Source organism: Bos javanicus, chromosome 5 (genome assembly GCF_032452875.1).
Source record: "Bos javanicus breed banteng chromosome 5, ARS-OSU_banteng_1.0, whole genome shotgun sequence".
NCBI lineage: Eukaryota > Metazoa > Chordata > Mammalia > Artiodactyla > Bovidae > Bos > Bos javanicus.
The window spans coordinates 70,448,963-70,472,413 of NC_083872.1; the positions used below are offsets into that span (position 1 = coordinate 70,448,963).

A 23,451-nucleotide genomic window follows, 5' to 3' on the forward strand; every position below is an offset into this window, starting at 1 on the left:
TTTACAAGTGAATAAAAAATAAAGCCCAGAGGTTGAGGCGTTTTTCTCAATCATGGCCAGTAAGGTTTTGAGTTGATTTTAGAATATAGATCTTTTGTGACCCACGTTGATTGATGTGCTGAAATTTTAAAAAGCAGAGAAAAAAAGCTACCCACTCCAGTGTTCTTGGGCTTCCCTGGTGGCTCAGCTGGTAAAGAATCCGCCTGCAATGCGGGAGACCTGGGTTCAATCCCTGGGTTGGGAAGATCCCCTGGAGAAGGGAAAGGCTACCCACTCCAGTATGCTGGCCTGGAGAATTCCATGGACTGTATAGTTCATGGGGCCGCAAAGAATCAGACACAACTGAGTAACTTTCACTTTCAGAGAAAAAAATCCTGCCAATTCTAGGGGAAACAAAAATGTAAATCACGAGTCAGCACAAGCTGGACAGAGATATACTTAGGATGTTTATATATTTTTCCTTATTTAAAAAATGCAGTTGCTGTTGTTTTTTAACACAGCCTTCCTTTCAATTATTTACTTAGTGTAATTCTTAGGAGTTGAGTTGTGGGGCCAAGTGACTGAATATTTTAGATAGCTGTCAATATCACTGCAAAATTACTTACCAAACTATTGTACCAGTTACCACTACCTTCAGAGAAGTGTGACACTGTCAATTTGACCGTTTGCACCCTAGCTTTGGGGATTATTATTTTTAAAATTTTTGTTGTTTTCAGAGATATAAAGTTGTGCCTCACTGTTTTCTTTTTATTTCTTTGTGAACAGTTGAGGTTGAGTATTGCTCTTTGCATCTATTTACCTACATTCTTATGAGACTCATATGTTTATGTTCCTTTTTGTGCTATTTTTTTAAGATTGTTGAAGACATTTGTGGAAGGCAGACTCAACTATTTAATTAAGTGCCAATGGGAGGCACTGGCTGGAGGGAACACAAAGATGACTAAGATACCATTCTGCTTTCTTCTTTTTTAAATTGAGATGTGATTGACATACAAAACACTATATAAAGTTCCAGATGTATAATATAATAATTCGATACTTGTATATATTACAAAATGATGACCCCAGTAATCCAGTTAACATCCATCATCATACATAGTTACAGAATTTATTTTTCTTGTGATGAGAACTTTTAGGATTTACTCTCTTAGCAATGTTCAGAGAGTACTGTTAATTATAGTCACCATGCTGTATGTGACATTCCCACAACTTATTTATTTTATAACTGAAAGTATATACCTCTTGACTCCTTTCACCAATTTCCCCCATCCCCTACCACAACCCATGGCAACCACCAGTCTATATCTGTTCTCTTTATTTATAAGTTTTTTGTTGTTCCACATATAAGTGAAATCATATGATATTTGTCTTTTCTCTGACTTATTTCACTTAGTGTAATGCCCTCAAGGCCCATCATTATTGTTGCAAATTGCAAGATTTCATTCTTTTTATGGCTGAATAATATTCATGTATATATATATGTGTAAACTATTTTCTTTATCCATTCATCTGTGAGTGGACGCTTAGGTTGTTTCCATATCTTAGCTATTGTAAGTAGTGCTGCAATAGACGTGGGATGCAGATATCTCTTCTTACTAGTGTTTTCATTTTCTTCAAATAAATACCCAGAATTGCTAGATCATGTGGTAGGTATATTTTGAATTTTTTGATGAACCTGCATACCGTTTTCGATAGTGGCTGCAGCAATTTACAGTCCTACCAACAGTGCATGAGGATTCTCTTTTCTCCACATCCTCACCAGCACTTGTTATTTCTTGTCTTTTTGATAACAGTCATCCTAAAAAATGTGAGGTGATCTCTCACTGTGGTTTTAATTTTCATTTCCCTGATGATTAATGATGTTGAGCATCTTTTCAAGTACCTACTGACCACATATATATCTCTTGGAAAAAATGTCTATTCAGATCTTCTGCCCATTTTTGAATCAGATTGTTTAGGGGTTGTTGAGTTCTCTATATATTCTGAATATTAACTCCTTGTCAGACATATGATTTGCAAATATTTTCTCGCATTCGGTAGGCTGCCTATTTTGTTGTTGCTGTTTCTTCTCTTTGCTGTGCAGAAGATTTTTAGTTTGATGTAATCTCACTTGTCTATTTTTGCTTTTGTTGCCTTTCCTTTGGTATCAAATCCAAAAAACACCATTGCCAAGTCCTATGTCAAGATGCTTATTGCCTATGTTTTCTTCTAGGACATTTATAGTTTTAGATTTTACATTCAAGCCTTTGGTTGATTTTGAGTTAATTTTTTTATGTGGTGTAAGACAGTGGTCCAGTTTAATTCTTTTGCATATTGCTATCCAGTTTCCCCAACAACATTTATTGAAGAGATTGTCCTTTTGCCATTGTGTGTTCTTGGCTCCTTTGTCACAAATTATTGACTGTGCATGTGAGTTTATTTCAGCCTCTGTTCTGTTCCATTTATCTGTGCCTGTTTTTATGCCAGTGTTCTACTGTTTTGATCACTATAACTTTGTAATTTAGTTTGAAATCAGGCATCCTTGCCCTCTTAAGTGGGATCTTCTTAAGCAAGATATTCAAGTCAGAGAGATGAATGTGGATATGTGTAGAAATAATAGTGTTGTACAGTTCGGATGGTTTTGGAGGCAGGGAAGTGAATAACCAATGAAAAGAGGTTTTATTAACACAGAAAATTGTATTATCTCACCAAACAAAGATGCAGGGATTTTTAGGGTCGGTTAATGAGAGGCATGGGGTCGCAAAGTGTCGGACACGACTGAGCAACTGAATTGAACTGAACTGAATGAGAGGCACAGCATGATATTCAGAATCCCCAGGTTTTTCCCCTTTTCCTCTCTGACTTCCTCGGCATTGAATTTGTCCTCAGACTGCTCTTTTCCCAGTTGAAAGTTTGCTACCTCACTCCAGTTATCATGTCCACTCACAGCCACATTCAAAAGTAGGTCAGACCAGGGTATCTCTTCTGTTTCTTTCCCTCCCTCCCTCCCTTCCCCTTTCTCCCTCTTTTCTCCTTTCATTTCTTTTCTTTCCTTTTGTCCTTCCTCCATTCCTCCCTTTCTTCCTTTTTCCCTCTCTCTCTCTCTCTCTCTCTCTCCCTCTTTCTTTCAAAAGCAGACCCCCCCCCACCCCTGCCACAGTTTTGGAGACCAGAAATTTGAAATCAAGGCCCTTTTTCCTTTTTGTTAGGAAAAAAAAAAACTTTCCCAAAAGTTCCACAGGGCTTCTTCTTAATCTGATAGTCCAGATCACCATGTCACATGCCCCACCTAATCTACCAGGGTGTTAGAGGATATAAAATTACCATGATAGATTTAAGTTAACCAACATTCATGTCTCTAGGATTTGGAGGAGTGCAGTCATACTATTCAGTGATGGAGATAGCTCTTCATACTGTAATGTATTATATCAAATAAAAATACAAATTGATATAAGATTTTTCTGTAAAAGTCAGTTTCTCCTTTTTTTCTTGTTGAAGTGTGATAAATCTCTTATGCTGAAAAAGCAAAAATGCCATTGCTCTCAAAGCATCAACATTTGAGGACAGTGTAGTCTTTTGAAACTTGGGAGAGCTGAAACACCCATTGGTTTCCTACTGAAGTTCACTCCTTTTTCTTTTAACAGATGAGGAAAAAGAAAATAACAGAGCATCCAAGCCCCACTCCACTCCTGCTACTCTGCAATGGTAAGTTCCATTCTGAACAAGTTTTCTCTTGATGCAAAGCTCATATAACTGGTCTTCTTGCCAATAGCACAGCATATCAGTTGGAATGTCATAGTAACTTGACACCCAATAGCCCGTATGCAATCAGTTTAATTTGCAGGTGTGTAAAAAGTACTCAACTTAGACATAGCCTGGAGATTTAAATTTTCACGTTTATTTTATTTGGGAGTAGACTTATTTTCCCCACATCAAAACACTGACAAGGACTGGATTCCACATGGCTGTTATTGACTTGAATAGAATCTATTATTTTAATAAATAATGTTGCAGCCAATTATAAAGGCATAGGTCTGTTCTCCCTTACCAATGACCCCTCAATAAATTAATAATTAATTGCAACTATGCTACAATTGGCTTCCTTGGTGACTCAGAGAGTAAAGAATCTGCCTGCAGTGCAGGAGACGCAGGTTCAATCCCTGGGTTGGGAAGATCCCCGGGAGGAGGAAATGGCAACCAACTCCAGTATTCTTGCCTGGGAAATCCCATGGACAGAAGAACTTGGTGGGCTACAGTCCATAGGGTTATGAAAGAGCTGGACATGACTGAGCGACTAACACTTCATACTATAATTATTTTTTGATTAATAACATGAATACAAATTATCTACTTGAGTGGCTCTCCCTTTACTGTTTGGAATTCCTGGACTTGATATAACAGTTAATGATGTGGTTTAAGTGTTTGCATTCATGTTTGATACATACAGGTAAATTCCCCTCTAAGAGCTTGACTTACAAATTATGTTCTGGCTTTGAACACCAAGGCTACAGGAACACCTGACACTCACCCCTCAGAGGATTTTGTCAGTTAAGGGCTATTACTGCTTCTAGCAGTGCAGTCCACAAAGGCAAAGGAAGTAAGGAATAAAGGGGAAAGAGAGAGAAAGGGATGAATCTACTGTGTGCCAGGCTACATGTTAGGCACTTTGTACAAGTGTCTCATTTCATTCTTACAATTCTGTCAAGTTGGTGTTGTTATGCCCATTTTACAGATGAGGAAAAGAAAGCTTAGGCAGTTAAATCGTTTATCCAAAAATACACACAGCCATGAAGTGGCAAAGGCAGGAACCTGGCTGGATCACTTTAACTGCAAAGTCTTTGCTTCAGAAAAAGGGAAGAGAAAAATCAGGAAAGATGGAGAGGCCAGATCAGAAAAGGAAGCAGATGGGTTTTAATGAGCAAATCATATTAGATTCTTTTGACAAATCCACCTACAGGTGAGAGGAAAACAATGTTGGGAGAAAGCATTCAGGAATGCAACTCAATCTTCTCCGACAAGAGTCTCAATAGTCAGCTTGTTTTGCTTCAAGGATAGCAAAGGTTGTTTTCAAGAGCTCCATTTCCAGTCTTTTGGCTTGTTTCCTTCAATTTGTCCCTACATTCCTTTTCTTGCTGCATTTGCTGCTTTTTTGCTTTATTTAAAACTCTACTTTACTACTCTCTTCAAATCTCTCCCTATGCCCTTCTGCCCAAATTATGGCCACACAAATTCTCACAATGCCAGTACATCGAGTGAAGGATCAACATAAAAGACTTGGGGAGTGAGAGTTTCTAGAAATGCTAGAAATCAGCAGACACTCTTGGTTTAATCATCTGAACACATTGTACATTTCAGAGTGAAGAATTTGAAAGGGACTAGAAGAAAATCACCTTGTTCACATCTGTTTTTCTGTGATCTTCTGACATTTGCCTGGCAACAGAGAGGCTGTCGATAGTGTAATCTCTTACATCAGATTGCATGCATGTGTATTAAGTTGCTTCAGTCATGTCCAACTCTTTGCAGCACTATGGACTGCAGCCCGCCAGGCTCCTCTGTCTGTGGGATTCTCCAGGCATGAATACTGTAGTGGGTTGCCATGCCCTTCTCCAGGGGATCTTCCTAACCCAGGGATCAAACCCTCATCTTTTACATATCCTTCATTAGCAGGGGGTTCTTTACCACTAGCACCACCTGGGAAGACTGCCAGGAATTAACTCCCAGCTGTGCTTTTCTGTGTGACCTTGGGCAAGGTCCTTCACCTTTCTGTGCCTCAGTCTACTCACCTGTAAAATGGGGATGGCAGTAGTATTTTCCTCATAATGTAGTCACAAAGAGTATGTACAGAGAGCTTGAACAGTGTCTGGAGAAGAGTGGGTGCTGGATAAACCTTAGCAACTGTGGATCACTCAGCAGACATCTTCCTTCTGAGTCCCACAAGGACATCCTGAAATAGGGCTTCTCTCCTTCCTGATATACTCATAGTCAGTTAGTTCTCCCACTGCACCTAAGTCTATACAAAATATTTATTTTTCTAAATAAAAGGTCCCATATGTCATTCCAGAAGAAATTTCATCTTCCAATTCACAAAGCCAGGCAGTGGATTTGTTTTTATGAAAAAAAAAAAAAAATCTGTTTTCAGAGCCAAATTAGGTGTGAAAATTTGTAAAATTTAGTCTTATTATTATCAAGAGGCATCAAGTTGTTCAAACCTCAAATTTTCCTCCAATCCCCTTTATTTTTTAAGATAGAATTTCAGTCATTAACTAAGTTAAGAAATATTAGCACCTACTGTTTGCTGGCCCCTATTCTAGGCTCTGAGAATGCAGTGGTGGATAAGACAGACCAAGAATAGGGGCTGATGAAAGAAAAATTTGGATAACAATTTATAAATAAATAAGGAATATATTAGATAGAGATAAGCACAGAGTGAAGAATTAGAATTGGCTGAGATGATAGTATCTCAGAGGCCATTTTAGGTTAACTAGTGAGGGAAAACTTCCTTGAAGTGGTGACATCTAAGTGGACATTTATGTGACAAGAAGTCCTCATGACACCACAGTAGTGTTAAAATCAGGGAAACGTTCTCAGTAGAGGGGACAGTGTGGGTCAGGCTCTCCCAGAGGCAGACCCTGAGCAGAACAATGTGTGCAGGTGGTTTATTAGGTGGGTGCCCAGTATTGATACCACAAGGGTGTAAGGAGGGTTATCGGGCTGCAAGGGGGCTACGGCAATGGCTTTGGTGATCCCACAGGGAGTTCTGAGCTGGGGTGGCCCATCAGAGATAAGCCCTTCAGAGACTAACTGAGGCGATGGATCTGGGCCTTTATTCCTGCACCTCACTCATCACAGCAGGCAGGCAGCCCCCAGGAACAGGGCTAAATTTGGGCGAGGCAGTTCCCTTCCAGTCCTGCTGAGGACGACTCCCCAGGTAAGCTTCAGCCTCAGCAGTCAATCTCTCGACAGTGGGGAAGGACGTCTCAGTCCTGAAAGGTAACCTCGGCATGCGCGGATGCACCACTGCCTGTTCACTCTCTCCAGGGTGGAGTAGGCGGAGCTTGTTCAGGGAGCTGCAGAAAGTGGTCAGTGTTATGGGAGCTTAGCCAGTACGGAAGACAGTGACACTGATGAGACGGGATAAGGAGGCAGGGAGGCTGTAAACAGCAGGGAAGAAGAAGCAAGGACATTTCTCTAAACTTAGGGACAGCTGTTGTTCAGTGGCTAAGTTGTGTCCAACTCTTTGCGATCCCATGGACTGCAGCACGCCAGGCTTTCCTGTCCTTCACCATCTCCCAGAGCTTGCTCAAACTCATGTCCATCGAGTCGGTGATGCCATCCAACCATCTTATCCTCTGTCGTCGCCTTCTCCTCCTGCCTTCAGTCTTTCCCAGCATCAGGGTCTTCTCCAATGAGTTGGCTCTTCACATCAGGTGGCCAAACTACTAGAGTTTCAGCTTCAGCATCAGTCATGCCAATGAATATTCAGGATTGATTCCTTTAGGATTGACTGGTTTGATCTCCTTGCTATTCAAGGGACTCTCAAGAGTCTTTTCCAATAACACAGTTCAAAAGCATCAATTCTTCAGCACTCAGCCTTCTTTATGGTCCAACTCTCACATCTGTACATGACTACTGGAAAAACAATAGCTTTGACTATTTGGACATTTGTCAGCAAAGTGATGTCTCTGCTTTTTAATATGCTGTCTAGGTTGCTCATAGCTTTTCTTCCAAGGAGCAAGTGTTTTTTAATTTCATGGCTGCAGTCACCATCCACAGTGACTTTGGAGCCCAAGAAACTAAAGTCTGTCACTGTTTGCATTGTTTCCCCACCTATTTGCCATGAAGTGATGGGACAGTCATGCTCAAAACCATGGTGGAGGATGTGTGACCTCTTACATCGAGTTCCACATGAGTATATTATTTTAGACTAGAGTTTCAGTATAAAACTTTGTCTCTCAGAAGGAACTGAAGACACCCTCCATTTACAAGGGAAAATGGCATAATTTATACTATGTCCCCTTTCTGCTCTGGCTGCCAAGAAGTCCAGAGCTAAATCTGATGTTTCTATACTTTTCAACCTCTTTCCTTTGTCTAATTTTCTTCTCATTTTTCTTATTTTGTTAGGTTTTTAAAAGAGGGCAGGATGCAAATAAATTCAACAAATACTCATTTACATTTGAATTTTAAATTCTTTACACAAAATGTATTTCCTTATTGAAAAACAAAAACATTACAGATAAGGTTAAAGTCCTTTCTTCATGTAGTTCCTTCCCTTGTCCTCCAAAGCAACGCTGTTACCAGTGAGAAATATGCGTGTGTGTGGATGTTTGTGCATACATGCATACACGTGTGTGTATATGTGTGTGTGTGTGTGTACTGTCCCTTACCTATGCATTTACATGCATATGTACTGATAGGATGGACTTTCCTGGCGGTTCAGATGATAAAGAATCTGCCTCCAATGCAGGAGATCCGGGTTCAATCCCCAGGGTCAGGAAGATCGCCTGGAGGAGAGTATGGCAACCCACTCCAGTATTTTTGCCTGGGAAATCCCACAGACAGAGGAGCCTGGTGGGCTACAGTCCATGCAGTCACAAAGAGTCTGACATGACTGAGCAACTAACACACATGTACTGATAGAAGTTTCTGAACTGTGTGTTTTATTTAGTATTTTCTCCTTTATAAAAGAATGAAGATATATAACAACAAAAATATAGTTAGTTCCACAACCTGTCACACTGTCTTGATGCACAGTTGCTTTCTTCCTCAGCTTGCTTTTCTTACACATATCCTCAAGCTATAGCCAGATTAGTCCACAAAGAACAACCTCATTTTAATCACTGTGCAGTATTTCATGTAAGACCGAGGCAGAATTCCTTTCACCATTTCCCTCTTTATTTAAAAAAAATTATTTATTTGGCTGCATGGGGTCTTAGTTGAGGCAAGCAGTTTCTTCCCACAGATTCTTCTGTTGCAGCTCAGGCTTAATTGCCCTGGGGCATGTGGGATCTTAGTTCCCTGACTAGGGATCAAACAGACACCCACTGCACTGAAAGGCAGCCTTAACCACTGGGCCACCAGTGAAGTCCTGACATTTCCCTCTTGACATGCATTTAGCTGTGTCCAGATCTCATCTTCATCATTACATGCAGAGCCCCAAAGAACATCTTCATACGTCCCCTCACACACCTGGTGAAGTATTTCTTCTGCATGGGTATCAGGCAGTGGAAGTGTTGGATGCACAGAAAATGTTAACAGGATTGCAAAATTGCCCGCTGTAACAGCCTTACCATTTTATATACAGCCTCAGTACAAAATGCTTTAAAAAAAGAATGTTGCTCCACGACAGGGCATCTCATCCTTTGAGGTATCTTCATCCTTCATGTTGTCCCCTTTCTCTAGGGCTACTGGGCAGGCTCAGGAAGGGACCCTGGCCTCACCACCCAGGTGGTAGCTGCTGGCCTGACAGTGCCCAGCTCTCCCAGGATGCTTGGCTTGTTTCTGGGATTGGGTTAGGAGCCATCTGCTTCTTTTGCCTTCCCCAGCCTGGCTGCCAGCCCCCTCCCCATGGCTCCAGAGACCATCCCCGTTCTAAGAACAAATAATACAGCAGCCAAGCTGCCAAAAATAAGCAGAGTCACATGATCTGGAGGCAGCCCCCAGCAGAAAACAGGCAAATATTGTCAAATGCCTTCCGCCAAACACTTTCCAGCATCCTCGGTCATGAGGTTAGTCAAGCCCAACCCACTGGGGATGATGAGCCCTGCTGGAATCCTGGCCACACAATAACCTCTATTCACAAGGAGGATTTCGGCCGGGGGAAGCAGCCCGTTGCACTGTCCTGGCCGGCTTGTGGCCAGCACATATCCTCCTCCCTCTCACACACCTCTCCTGTGGCCAGTGTCACTCGGAGCTTCTTTGTGCCGTCAGAGTGGAGACACTTTCCCATCTGCAGTTTCCAGGGAAAGGAAGGCCCTTCCCCAAGGAGGGGAATGGAAGACCTGTCACTTGCATGGGAGACATTTTCCTTTCTTTTGAAAAATAATAATTAGGCTTGAATGATTGCTAGGCTTTCCACATCTTAAAATCAATATGAAACAAGATAAATTTGGTGTTTCTCTTTAAAATGTCCTCAGAGGCCAGAGGTAGAAAATCAGACTGGGTACTGTTCCAATACTTTGGCCACCTGATGCAAAGAGCTGATTCATTGGAAAAGTCTCTGATGCTGGGAAAGATTGAGGGCGGGAGGAGAAGGGGATGTCAGAGGATGAGATGGTTGGATGGCATCACCGACTCAATGGACATGTGTTTGAGCAAGCTCTGGGAGACAGTGAAGGTTAGTAAAGCCTGGTGTGCAGCAGTCCATGGGGTCACAAAGAGTCGGACACAACTAAGCGACTGAACAACAACGAAGCACAACCTTATTTGCTTCCATCATATAAGTTAGACCACCTCCTTCCAGAGAGAGAGGCTAAACATTCTTAGCTGTGAATGTAACCAGAAGTGATAGATAATGGCGGCATCTAGCCCATGTGACTTAGTCCCGCTAGAAACCTTCACCTAGAGAGGGAGAAAGATAAACAGGACAACACGAAGGGTGTAAATGTCTCAGAGAATGAGATGCTACGTTGCAGAGCCAGGTTCTTACTTCTAGAAAATATTTTATGCTGTGGGTGAAGGTATAAAATGGTAAAGCCTTTTGAGTGGGCAATTTTGCAATCCCGTGAATTAAAAACATGTTAATATATGCATCCACGCCTGGATACTAACACGGAGAGACACTTCCCCAGGTGTGCAAGGGAGCACCTATGATGTTCTCTGCAGTCCTATTCGTAATGGTGACGTGGAGTTGAGTAGACAGGGACTAGATGGAAAGGGAAGATTGAAAGGGGTGGTTTATGGTAGAGGATGGTGCCGAAATCTTCTCTGCTGCCAGTCGGGGCCACTAGCACTCTGACTGCCAACCCCTAGCCTAGGTCCCAACAGATGGGTTAGCAACAAGACCAAACTTGCGACACTCTTCTATTACACTGCCTAGTTTCTGTTAAAAAAAAAAAAAAAAGACTGGATTAATCAAAAAATGAGCAGAGCGATTTTGATGCCAGACCGTGGCTAATGCCAGGCCTTTCCGGAATACCAATTCAGTAGCTTGTAGGAGAGAAACGAGATCTGGATTGGATTACTCCAGATTCCGGTCCACTTGAGTTGTTACAATGGCAGAAATAAATCCCTGATTCAGTCCATGGCTGAGCACTGACCAAACTAAACAGGTTGAGCCAACACCCGTGGTGTGCCAGGCTTACCCCAGCTGATGTCACCAACCGAGATCCTTGGATCCCATGAATACTTGTAGAGGAGGCCGAACTATTACCCCTCTTTGAAGAGGAGGAAAACAAGGCAGAGGTTCCCAGTCTCACTCTACCCAAGTGGGGGAAATGCCTAACGCCTAAGAAGACCCTCAACCAAGGGGAGCCGGGGCCAGCCGAGGTCCTGGGAGAAATACCAGGGACCCCCCTGAACTCATGTTTGTCTGAAGACAGGTTAAGTGTTAGTCATTCAGTCATGTCTGACTCTTTGCAACCCCGTGGACTGGAGCCCATTAGGCTCTTCTGTTCATGGGATTTTTCTAGGCAAGAATACTGGAATGAGTTGCCATTTCCTTCTCCAGGGGATCTTCCCAACCCAGGGATCAAACTCAGTCTCCTGCATTGCAGGCAAATTCTTTACCATCTGAGGCACCAGGGAAGCCCATGTTTGTCTACCCAACAGCAAATCTTGGATTTAATTGTTTGTTCAATAAAATAGATTTGGTGGGGTTTTTGTTTGTTTGTTTTGGGCTTCTGGGGAATCTGACTCAAGCCTACCCAGAGCCCACGTGAGCCACCATTTTGAACTTATTTATCATCTGGTGATCGTCCTTCCAAATCTTTGTGACCCAGTGCAACATAGTCCATGGAATTCTCCAGGTCAGAATACTGGAGTGGGTACCCTTTCCCTTCTCCAGAGGATCTTCAAACTCAGGGATTATACTCAGGTCTCTGGCATTGCAGGCAGATTCTTTACCAGCTGAGCCACAAGGGAAGCTCCTTCCTCAGCAATCAATGCAAATGAATAGAGGAAAACAACAGAATGGGAAAGACTAGAGATCTCTTCAAGAAAATTAGAGATACCAAGGGAACATTTCATGCAAAGATGGGCACAATAAAGGACAGAAATGGTATGGACCTAACAGAAGCAGAAGATATTAATAAGAGGTGGCAAGAATACACAGAAGAACTGTACAAAAAAGATCTTCATGACCCAGATAATCACAATGGTGTGATCTAGAGCCAGACATCCTGGAATGTGAAGTCAAGTGGGCCTTAAAAAGCATCACTACGAACAAAGCTAGTGGAGGTGATGGAATTCCAGTTGAGCTATTCCAAATCCTGAACGATGATGCTGTGAAAGTGCTGCACTCAATATGCCAGCAAATTTGGAAAACTCAGCAGTGGCTACAGGACTGGAAAAGGTCAGTTTTCATTCCAATCCCAAAGAAAGGCAATGCCAAAGAATGCTCAAACTACTGCACAATTGCACTCATCTCACACGCTAGTAAAGTAATACTCAAAATTCTCCAAGCCAGGCTTCAGCAATACGTGAACCGTAAACTTCCAGATGTTCAAGCTGGTTTTAGAAAAGGCAGAGAGACCAGAGATCAAATTGCTAACATACACTGGATCATCGAAAAAGCAAGAGAGTTCCAGAAAAACATCTATTTCTGCTTTATTGACTATGCCAAAGCCTTTGACTGTGTGGATCACAATAAACTGTGGAAAATTCTGAAAAAGATGAGAATACCAGACCACCTGACCTGCCTCATGAGAAACCTGTATGCAGGTCAGGAAGCAAAAGTTAGAACTGGACGTGGAACAGCAGACTGGTTCCAAATAGGGAAAAGGAGTACATCAAGGCTGTATATCATCACCCTGCTTATTTAACTTCTATGCAGAGTACATCATGAGAAATGCTGGGCTGGAAGAAGCACAAGCTGGAATCAAGATGGCTGGGAGAAATATCAATAACCTCAGATATGCAGATGACACCACCCTTATGGCAGAAAGTGAAGAAGAACTAAAGAGCCTCTTGATGAAAGTGAAAGATGAGAGTGAAAAAGTTGGCTTTAAGCTCAACATTCATAAAACTAAGATCGTGGCATCCGGTCCCATCACTTCAAATAGATGGGGAAATAGATGGGGAAATAGTAGAAACAGTGACTGACTATTTTTGAGGGCTCCAAAATCATCACAGGTGGTGACTGCAGCCATAAAATTAAAAGACGCTTACTCCTTGGAAGGAAAGTTATGACCAACCTAGACAGCAAATTAAAAAGTAGAGACATTACTTTGTCAACAAAGGTCTGTCTAGTCAAGGCTATGGTTTTTCCAGTAGTCATGTATGGATGTGAGAGTTGGACTATAAAGAAAGCTGAGCCCTGAAGAATTGATGCTTTTGAACTGTGGTGTTGGAGAAGACTCTTGAGAATCCCTTGGACTCCTCCCTTGGAGGAGATCCAACCAGTCCATCCTAAAGGAGATCAGTCCTGGGTGTTCATTGGAAGGACTGATGTTGAAGCTGAAACTCCAGTACTTTGGCCACCTCATGCGAAAAGCTGACTCATTTGAAAAGACCCTGATGCTGGGAAAGATTGAGGACAAGAGGAGAAGGGGACGACAGAGGGTGAGATGGTTGTATGACATCACCGACTCAATGGACATGAGTTTGGGTGAACTCTGGGAGTTGGTGATGGACAGGGAGGCCTGGCGTGCTGCAGTTCATGGGGTCACAAAGAGTCGGACACTAGTGAGCAACTGAACTGAACTGATCGTCCTTCCTGGGTTCCCATCTACCTTCTGAGAAACTGTCAGCTTCCTAAAAGCAGAGGACGGGTTTGTGTCTCTTTGTTGAGACATCTCAACAGGGCACATAGTAGATGCTCAATAGATAAACACTGACTCACTGAGCAGATGGATATCAGTCCCTAGCACAGAGTGAGAGCTTTATAAGGGTCACCCCTGAGTTCATACTCCAAGGCAGGCTTTTTCCCCAGCCTTGTGATTTGGGGCAGGTCACTTTAGCCTTCCATCTCTTCCTTTACATCCTGGGGATAATGTTACCCATCTTGAGGGAATAGCAACAGCAAGCATGAGCATCTCTGGTACAGAGTAGGCCCTTGAAAATATATATAAATCAAATCTGTTAATGTAAACAGGTTTCCCCTTGACCACCCAGGTGTTGAAGTTTTTGTAAAAAGTTTTTTGAGGAACTTTCCCTGGCTGTGAGGCATGTGGGATCTTAGGCCCCTGACCAGGAATCAAACCTGCATTTGCAGGGGTGTGGGTTTGATCCTTGGTCAGGGACCTATGATCCCACATGCCTCAGAGCCAAAAAAATAAACATAAAACAGAAACAATGTTGTAACAAACCCATTAAAGACTTTAAAATTAGTCCACGTTAAAAAAATTTTTTAAAGTTTTTTGTTTTTTGGATCTGTGCAAAAGCTTGCTTTTCTTCCCCCCATCCCCACTCCCTTCCTCTTCCTTCTATCTGCTGTGTTACTGACCATGTTCAGGGCACAGTGCTAGGAACTACACTGACTAAATAGAAATGTGCTTTGGTCCCAGTCTTCAAAGAAATTTCAGTCTAAGATGTGAAGCATTACCTGAATATTCCACAATAACACAGTTACCCTCCATACTGATAGTTACCCTCCATTGAGTGATTGGCATATACCAGCTGGAGGGCTGAAGGTTGTGCATGGATTCTTGTTTTACCCTCACAGCAGCCTTGGGAGATGAGTATTGGATACCATTCCCTTCATTTTCACAGATGAAGGAAGTGAGAGTCTGAGAGTTCAGGTAACATACCTGAGACAGTAGTGCTTGTCAGTGATGGAGGAGGATTCCAAGCTCAGTGATCCCTGATGTAACACTGCTTTCTCTCAGTGAAGCTGTTAGAGCCATGAAAAGATGGGAAGAGCTCTGGAAATCCCTAGGAGGCAGTGAGAGCTTTGGGAGCAGAGGACACATCTCAAGTAAGATGCTTTCTACAGATATAACTCAGCACTCTACTTATTATCAAATGAATGAATATGTGAATTTGTCAAGGAAGAAATTAGTGTTTAGCAGATGGGGCTGTGTGGGAATTAAACATGGCTTCATGGAAGAGAAATTTCAGCTGAGCATTGAAGAGTGAGGCTCAAAAGAGGGAGTCCCCTCCGGTAGTGGGAAGGCCAGAGAACGTGTATAGTAGGGTGGAATGTGGCAGGTGTGTTTGAGGAGTGGCAGACAGTCCAGGGGTCTGGAGAGAAGTGTCTATGTAGGGGAGTGAGGCCAGAGAAGCTGGAGATGCAGAAGTAGTTAGGGTCAGAAAGAAGGAGCTGTGGGTGTCAAGGCAAGGAGTTTGGACTTGTATGAGAGATAGAGAGGAGCCACTGAAGGGATTAGACTATTGTCTGGCTCTGAGTGCTTAACTAGTTTATTTTTCCCACATATTTTACAGTCTCAGATCTCTCTGATAACCTCAGTAATAAATTATGATGTTTAGCAATTTAAAAATAAAAGAATCCTGGCATCTTTTTATTGTTCAGTTATTGTGTCCAACTCTTTGTCACCCCATTTACTGCAGGACACCAGGCTTCCCTGTCCTCTGCTATCTCCCAGAGTTTGCTTAAACTCGTGTCCAATGAGGGGGTGATGCCATCTAACCATGTCATCCTCTGTCATCCTGTTGTCTTTACTTTTGGTAAAATAGAAGAAAAAAGTTTCTGTCCCAGACACATCTACAAGGACTTGAGAAGCGGAGGCTGGACTGAATGCCCATGTGCATATACAAGAAAAATAGGTTTAAAATGAGAGCAGAGGGAGAAATTATGCTACAAGCTGAGACATCTGCTCTTCATTGTAAAGCGCTAATATGAAGCTTCCAGCATGTGCCCCCAGATGCTGTGTGCTGAAACTTAGTGAGGAGGCCTTTTGACAATGTATACTGCAGATAATGATTTGTGTTGGCGAGTGGATTGAGGTCATTATCCCTCCATAATAGGATAGGCTCAATTCAAATATGATCAAGTTGTTAAATAGAAGATCAGAAAATGGAAGAAGTAGAATGTTTTTGTGATCATTAAAGAAAAAAAAAAAATCCAGGTATAATGGAGTATTGTTCACCATGCCAGACTAATGATGTTCTGTAGAAGTGGGGAGGAAAAGGGGAAATTTCATCAGATATGAAGAGATATAATTAACTGCCTTTCTTTCTGCCATGCCTTGGGCAGGGAAGCTGGCATTCCAATTAGCAACTTCGGTACACGCACGGACCTTCTGCAGTTTGCGAGGAGGTTTGGGGAACGGTGTCATGATGCTATTCCTGTAGAAACTCATCAAGCATCAAAGTCGCCCTTAACGCCAATTACATCTCTTTGCTCCTAGAGCTTATTAAAATGCTTCATAGTCATAAACCACCTAGATACCTTGAGGCGAAGAAGCTCCAGTAAGAGAAATGAAACGTGGATAAGAATGTGGTTATTTTAGAAGGCTGTGGTCTTTGGCAGGTGGCTGCTTCGTTAGCTTAGCCTGTGTGAACCATGACTGACACCCATATGATTCAAACTGCTTGTCGTAGCTATGGTTTCAGTTAATGACGTGTATTTTAAACTTGATCTCATATTTAATCCTGATTCCTTGAGTGACCAGATTTAGTGAGCAAACAAGCCACATAAACAACAAATAGAAACTGAGGCACAGGGGCTTAGGTCTTCCCTGGTGGCTCAGAGAAAGAATCCCCTTGCAATGCAGGAGACGCAGGAAACAAGGGTTTGATCCCTGGGTTGGGAAGATCCCCTGGAAAAGGGAATGGCAGTCCACTCCAGTATTCTTGCCTAGAGAATCCCATAGACGGAGAAACCTGGTACAGTCCATAGGATCGCAGAGTCGGACACGACTGAAGCGACTTAGCACAGGGGGTTAAGTAAAGTAACCAGTGAGTGGGGGAGCAGAAATTTACCTGGGAGCCTATGCCCTTGAGCACCACATTTGGAAGCATTATCCTTCTCACCACCCCCACCCCCACCCCCATAACTTGCCTTGTTGTCATTTATTAATCATGGGGATGGAGCCCCCTTCCACCCATTCAGCCCAGTTAAACTTGAGGGCTTCCCAGGGTGCTCCCACTCTTCTCACATCTGGCATGAGACCCACACCCTATGTGCCCCTTCAGCCACTCCTTCAGTCCACACTCCATCATTTCCTGCCCCAAGTATTAAAGTCACTCCAACCTGATCTCGTTTGTTCATTCATTCATTTGACAGGTACTAGTGTCAGCCACTATGTGCCAGGCTTCATTAGTCCCCCTTGTCCAACAGGTACTAGGTGAGCTTTCCAGAGAATAAATTCCATCATGGCACTCCCATGCTTTGAAAAGTTAAGCTTCCTGTAGTTTTAAAGATCATATGCTTTTTGTAAGATGACTTCCAAATGGTTTGAAGTGCATGTTTGTTGAATGTGTCTATGGATTTTTCTCGCCAAAATTAATTTTAGGAAATCATTAGCAAAGATAAGCAAAAAGTGGTATTTCCCTGCTCTGGGTCTCTGGTTATGCACTGGTTATGGGCAAGGTTCCAACTGCCCAGGTTGTTCTTGTATATGCATTAGACTGGAAAATGTCCCACAACACAGTGGCCAAAAGAGTTGAAGTAAAGTTTTCTAAGGAAATCCCTTAATGGAAATCTCAATAGTCTAAGATGAAAATTATGAGACCTGATTGGGTTGTTGTCTTTTTTTTTTTTTTTTAACATTCTTTTATACTCAATCTATTGCTGGCAAATACAACATACTAAATTTTCAGTTAATGCTAGTTACTGTTGTTGATTACATTTTAAATTTAAGTATAGTTGATTTACAATATTGTGTTAATTTCTGGTATACAGCAAAGTAATTCAGTTAAACATATGTATTTGTTTTCATATTCTTTTTTATTATTGTTGATTATAGGATATTGAATACAGTTCCCTGTAGTATACAGTAAGACCTTGTTGTTTATCTGTTTTATATATAATAGTTGGTATCTGCTAATCCCAAACTCCTAATGTATCCCTCCCCCACCCCATTTCCCCTAGGTAACCATAAAATTGTTTTCTATGCCTGTGAGTCTGTTTCTGCTTTGTGAATAAGTTCATCCGTATCGTATTTTAGATTCCACATAAGTGATATGGTATTAGACTTTTTCTGACTTACTTTACTTAGTATAATATGATCATCTCTAGGTCCATCCATGTTGCTGCAAATGGCATTATGTCATTCTTTTTTATGGCTGAGTAGTATTCCATTGTATTTGATAACATTATTATTATTCCTACAGCATCCTAGAAACACCTGGGTATTCCTGGCTCTGAATATTTTTTTTTCCAGTTCTCTCGGTACCACTCCATTGCCTTCTGAAAATAACACTATCATAGTAACTTATTTTTTAAAATATTTATTTTATTTTTGGCTGTGCTGGGTCTTTGTTGCCACTCATGGGCTTTCTTTAGTTGTGGCAAGTGAGGGATATTCTGTAGTTGCTGCGTGAGGGCTTATCATTTCAGTGGCTTCTCATGTTGCAGAGCACGGGCTCTAGGGCATGTGGGCTTCAATAGTGGCCGCCCGTGAGCTCAGTGGTTGCAGTTCAAGGGCTCCAGAGAATAGGCTCATTAGTTGTGGTGCACATTTGCCCTGTGGCAAGTGGATTTTCCTGGACCTGGGATCAATCTGGTATCCTTTGCATTGCAAGGTGGATTCTTAACCACAGGACTATGAGGGAAGCCCTGACACTTGAGGTTTTATTTTCTCTATTTCATGCCCAGCTGTTGGAGGTCCATGCTTGGAGCAGGTACTTAAGCAAGTCACCAAGGATGCAGGCTTCCTCTTGCTTCTTGCACCCCAGTCTTTGTCCTGTGGCTTTTTATCCTCAAAGTGGCTGGTCTACATCCGGGTACTGCTTTTGGCTGTGGGCATCTGTGAGCAACCACTGAGGGTTCACCAGCACAGCTCCACAGTAGAGCTGGTCGCCTCTTACTGACAGCATACCCCGCCCACGGCTGGCTGTGCTCTTGCACTTGATCCAATTCACCCTGACAGCTCAGTTGGTAAAGAATCCGCCTGCAATGCAGGAGACCCCGGTTCGATTCCTGGGTTGGGAAGGTCCCCTGGAGAAGGGAAAGGCTACTCATTCCAGTATTCTGGCCTGGAGAATTCCACGGACTGTATAGTCCATGGGGTTGCAAAGAGTTGGACACAACTGAGCTACTTTCACTTCACCATGCAGCTGCTACTGGTATCATCTGCCCTGGTATACTTCCTTGCCCAAAGTCCAAGGTCCTGAGTACTCCCAGAGGGCCTGATGGCAGAGGGATTTTCTCTTGAAGCAAAACCATTCTCATAGTAACTCTTCAACTCTGGAGGTTGCTAACTCTTATGTCAAGCCATATTCTCCTGTGTGGCATTCAAGAATTCTCCGTGCTCCCACAGTTCTCTCGTTGTAGATACTGCTTTACACACCCCATTCTCCACTCAGACCAGTGTCTCCATCATCCAAAGCTTGTGCCACATTGGTCTCTTATCCTTGCTGTTCTCCTTGCCTGGAATCCCCTCCATCTACCATGGCAGAATACCACAGTGGCTCAGAGTGTGAAAAACTCTCCCAGTTACTAGCTGCATGGCCATAGGCAAATGAATTTCATCCTCTGAGCCTCAGTTTTCTCATCTAAAACATGGGCATAGCACTTCCATCATATGGTTATTGAGAGATAATCCATACCCAGTGCCTGGCACCTAATAAGAGCTCAACAGATGATACTGTTTTTGTTGTTGTTACAAAGATGGAACCACAGTCATCTGTTCCCATCTTCACGGTAATTTCTCTGTTTTCCCACCTTCCTCTGTACCTGTGGTTGGGAATTTGTTGTGCTTCAATATTCTTATTTCTGTGTGTTATTCTCCCTCAAATAAACGGCAAAGTAAACTAGGGCATAGATTGTGTCTTATGTCAACACAGGAGCCTACAGGAGGCAGACAGGGAACAGAAAATAGATTGAGTGTAAGAAAAATAGTGAGGAGGGAGGACTCTGGCCAACCCCAGGGTGCATGTAACTCTGGCCAATTGTTGTCATGCGGGAATATGGGCCGAAAGCTGCCAGATCTCAGCCTTTTCAAAAGAAGCCAGAAATCCAGCTTCTTATGTGAAATGTCCTGAATTTTAAAAGTTGGGCCAACACTGTTCAGGCCAAACAAAGAATGTTTGTGAGACCCCACTTTGTGAAAGCTGCATTTTTCAGATGATCCCCACGAGTTTGTGCATAAGCTGGTTGTTTGGACCTTTGAACTTCACTTTTCTAGGGAGACGATACTGTGAATGGCATTTAGGGGTCCATTAAAAGGCTGACCCCCATTCACACCAGCCCCAAGGCTCAGGATAGAGCCTAATCTAATCTCTAAGTAAAACCTAATCTCTAAGTGAAACCATTTTTCCACAGGGTAACACCCTTTGAGTTCTGATTCATGATGCTGGGGACACACAGAATGTAAGCCGTTTCAGGACAGGGCCTTTGTTTTGGTCACCACTGATTCCTTAAAGTCTAGAACACTGGCTGGCACTCAAATATATTTGTTGAGTTGAAGATGACCTGTATCTTTATCTGTCTACGCTATGTGCTGTGTTAAGTCACTTCAGTCATGTCCGACTCTTGGTGATCCATGGACTCTAGCCCAGCAGGCTCCTCTGTCCATGGGGATTCTCCAGGCGTGGATACTGGAGTGGTTAGCCATGCCCTCCTCCAGGGGATTTTCCCAACCCAGGGATCAAGCCCACATCTCTTACGTCTTCACATTGGCAGGCGGGTTCTTTATCAGTAGAGCCATCTCAGAAGCCCCTTTATCCACTGTCCACCATTCATCAGCTCTCCAAGCACAAACAAGGACGATTCTGTGTACCACGGCATCCCCAGCACCTGGTGGGTGATAAGAGATCAATAAATACTTGCTGAAGGAATGTATGACTGAAACAATCTATCCAGCAAACATTTACTGAGCACCTGCTGTGTACCCAGAAGTCTGCTGGACTTTAAAAACGCAGAAGTGAATCAGACACCACCCTAGCCTCAAGGAATTAGGTTGCCTAGAAGGGATTGCATCAACTATTTCCTGGAACACTTCTAAAAACTGTCAGGCGTTACTCAGCGTTCCCCTTCCCGGAAGAAGGGGGAGTGGGTGAGATGACCTGGGACCGGTCGGTCAGCACAGGCGTCTTCACTCTTCTGAGCGTCCCTTGGGTTGTTTGGCTGTCTGCGTCATCCGCGCACTTGGAATATGAAATGATTGAGCTGACTTTCTCTCAGCCACATGTTGCAATGAGCCAAAGGACCACTGCCCTTTCAAGTGGGCACCTTGGGAGGCCGTGTCCTCATTCCTCTTCAGTTACGACAGCGCTGAACCACTTCTTTGGCAAGTGCCCTCGGAGAAAGTTAGAAGCCACTCGAGGACATTTGTTTCATTGCTTTAGCATCATGCCTTATTTCTGACCCCCTAGAAAAAATCACTGGGAGAAAAGGGTATTCCAGTTACTTAAGCCCTTAAGCTTGGTTCCAAATGACTTGGGATTATTTCCTAAAATTCAATTCACCATCAAAGGAGAAATATTTTCTGTTGGTGAGTTTATTGAACAGTGTGTGCCTCATGGTCTGGTGGCAGCAGGGCTCAAAGAGAAGTCCCCAAACTGTCATATGCCCCAGCAGTTTTGTTGAAAAAGAGGTTTAACCTTCCAATGTGTCCATGACAAAGGAGGCTGTTTCTTTTGGATGTTTACATTCTTCTTTTTTTATTTCAATAGTGAAAACTTTTATATTTAGACTTAGCCAACTGGACTCAGTTTAGATGATCCCAATTTTGTTTTCAATATCCAAAGTATAGTATCCATAGTCAGGAGCTGGTCAAATGTATGCCTTTTCCTCTCCATCAGGTCTGATCAAGGTGTGACCTCAGCCACATAAATGTCATAGAGCTTCTTCATAGGCTGTTGTTTTTTTTTTCTAACTTTTTATTTTGTACTGAAAAGTGAAAGTGTTAGTCACTCATCGGTATCTGACTCTCTGCAACCCCATGGACTGTAGCCCTTCAGGCTCCTCTGTCCATGGAATTCTCCAGGCAAAGAAAAAATACTAGAGTGGGTTCCCATTCCCTTCTCCAGGGTATCTTTCTGACCCAGGGATTGAACCTGGGTGTCCCGCATTGCAGGCAGATTCTTCACCTTCTAAGCCACCAGGGAAGCCCCATCGGGGAAGGGCAAATTAACAAACAATGTTGTGATAGTTTCCGGTGAAAGTGAAGGGACTCAGCCACACATATACTTTGTATCCATTCTCCTCCCAAAGAAAGGCAATGCCAACGAATGTTCAAACTACCACACAATTGCACTCATCTCACACGCTAGCAAAATAATGCTCAAAATTCTCCAAGTGAGGCTTCAACAGTACATGAACCAAGAACATCCAGATGTTCAAGTTGGATTTAGAAAAGGCAGAGGAACCAGAGATCAAATTGCCAACATCTGTTGGATCATAGAAAAAGCAAGAGAGTTTCAGAAAAACATCTATTTCTGCTTTATTGACTACACCAAAGCCTTTGACTGTGTGGATCACAACAAACTGTGGAAAATTCTTTAAGAGATGGGAATACCAGACCACCTTACCTACCTGCCTCCTGAGAAATCTGTATGCAAGGCAAGAAGCAAGTCAAGAAGGAACAGTTAGAACCAGGCATGGGACAACAGACTGGTTCCAAATTGGAAAAAGGAGTACATCAAGGCTGTATATTGTCACGTTGCTTATTTAACTTATATGCAGAGTACATCATGTGAAATGCCAGGCTGGATGAAGCACAAGCTGGAGCCAAGATTTCAGGGAGAAATATCTATAACCTCAGATACGCAGATGACACCATCCTTATGGCAGAAAGCAAAGAGGGACTAAATAGCCTCTTGATGGAAGTGATAGAGGAGAGTGAAAAAGCTGGCTAAAAATTCAACATTCAAAAAACAAAGATCATGGTATCCAGTCCCATCATTTCATGGCAAATAGATGGGAAACAATGGAAACAGTGAGAGACTTTATTTTCTTAGGCTCCAAAATCACTGCAGATGGTGATTGCAGCCATGAAATTAAAAGACGCTTGCTCCTTGGAAGAAAAGCTATGACCAACCTAGACAGCATATTAAAATCAGAGACATTATTTTGCCAACAAAGGTCCATATAGTCAAAGCTACAAAGCTATGGTTTTTTCAGTAGTCATGTATGGATGTGAGATTTGGACCATAAAGAAAGCTGAGTGCTGAAGAATTGATGCTTTTGAACTGTGGTGTTGGAGAAGACTCTTGAGAGTCCCTTGGACTCCTCCCTTGGAGGAGATCCAA

At 42.7% G+C, this 23,451-nt stretch overlaps 1 protein-coding gene across 4 annotated transcripts in view; it reads left to right on the forward strand.

The window, feature by feature from the left end:
• The window catches only part of RFX4 (regulatory factor X4), a 172,485-nt gene that overhangs the window by 42,122 nt on the left and 106,912 nt on the right, over nt 1-23,451 (forward strand). For all 4 annotated transcript variants that reach the window (XM_061417197.1, XM_061417196.1, XM_061417198.1 and 1 more), the window contains exon 3: nt 3,624-3,684. In XM_061417197.1, coding sequence (XP_061273181.1) covers nt 3,624-3,684 — 61 coding nt within the window. The remainder of the gene's footprint in view (nt 1-3,623; nt 3,685-23,451) is intronic.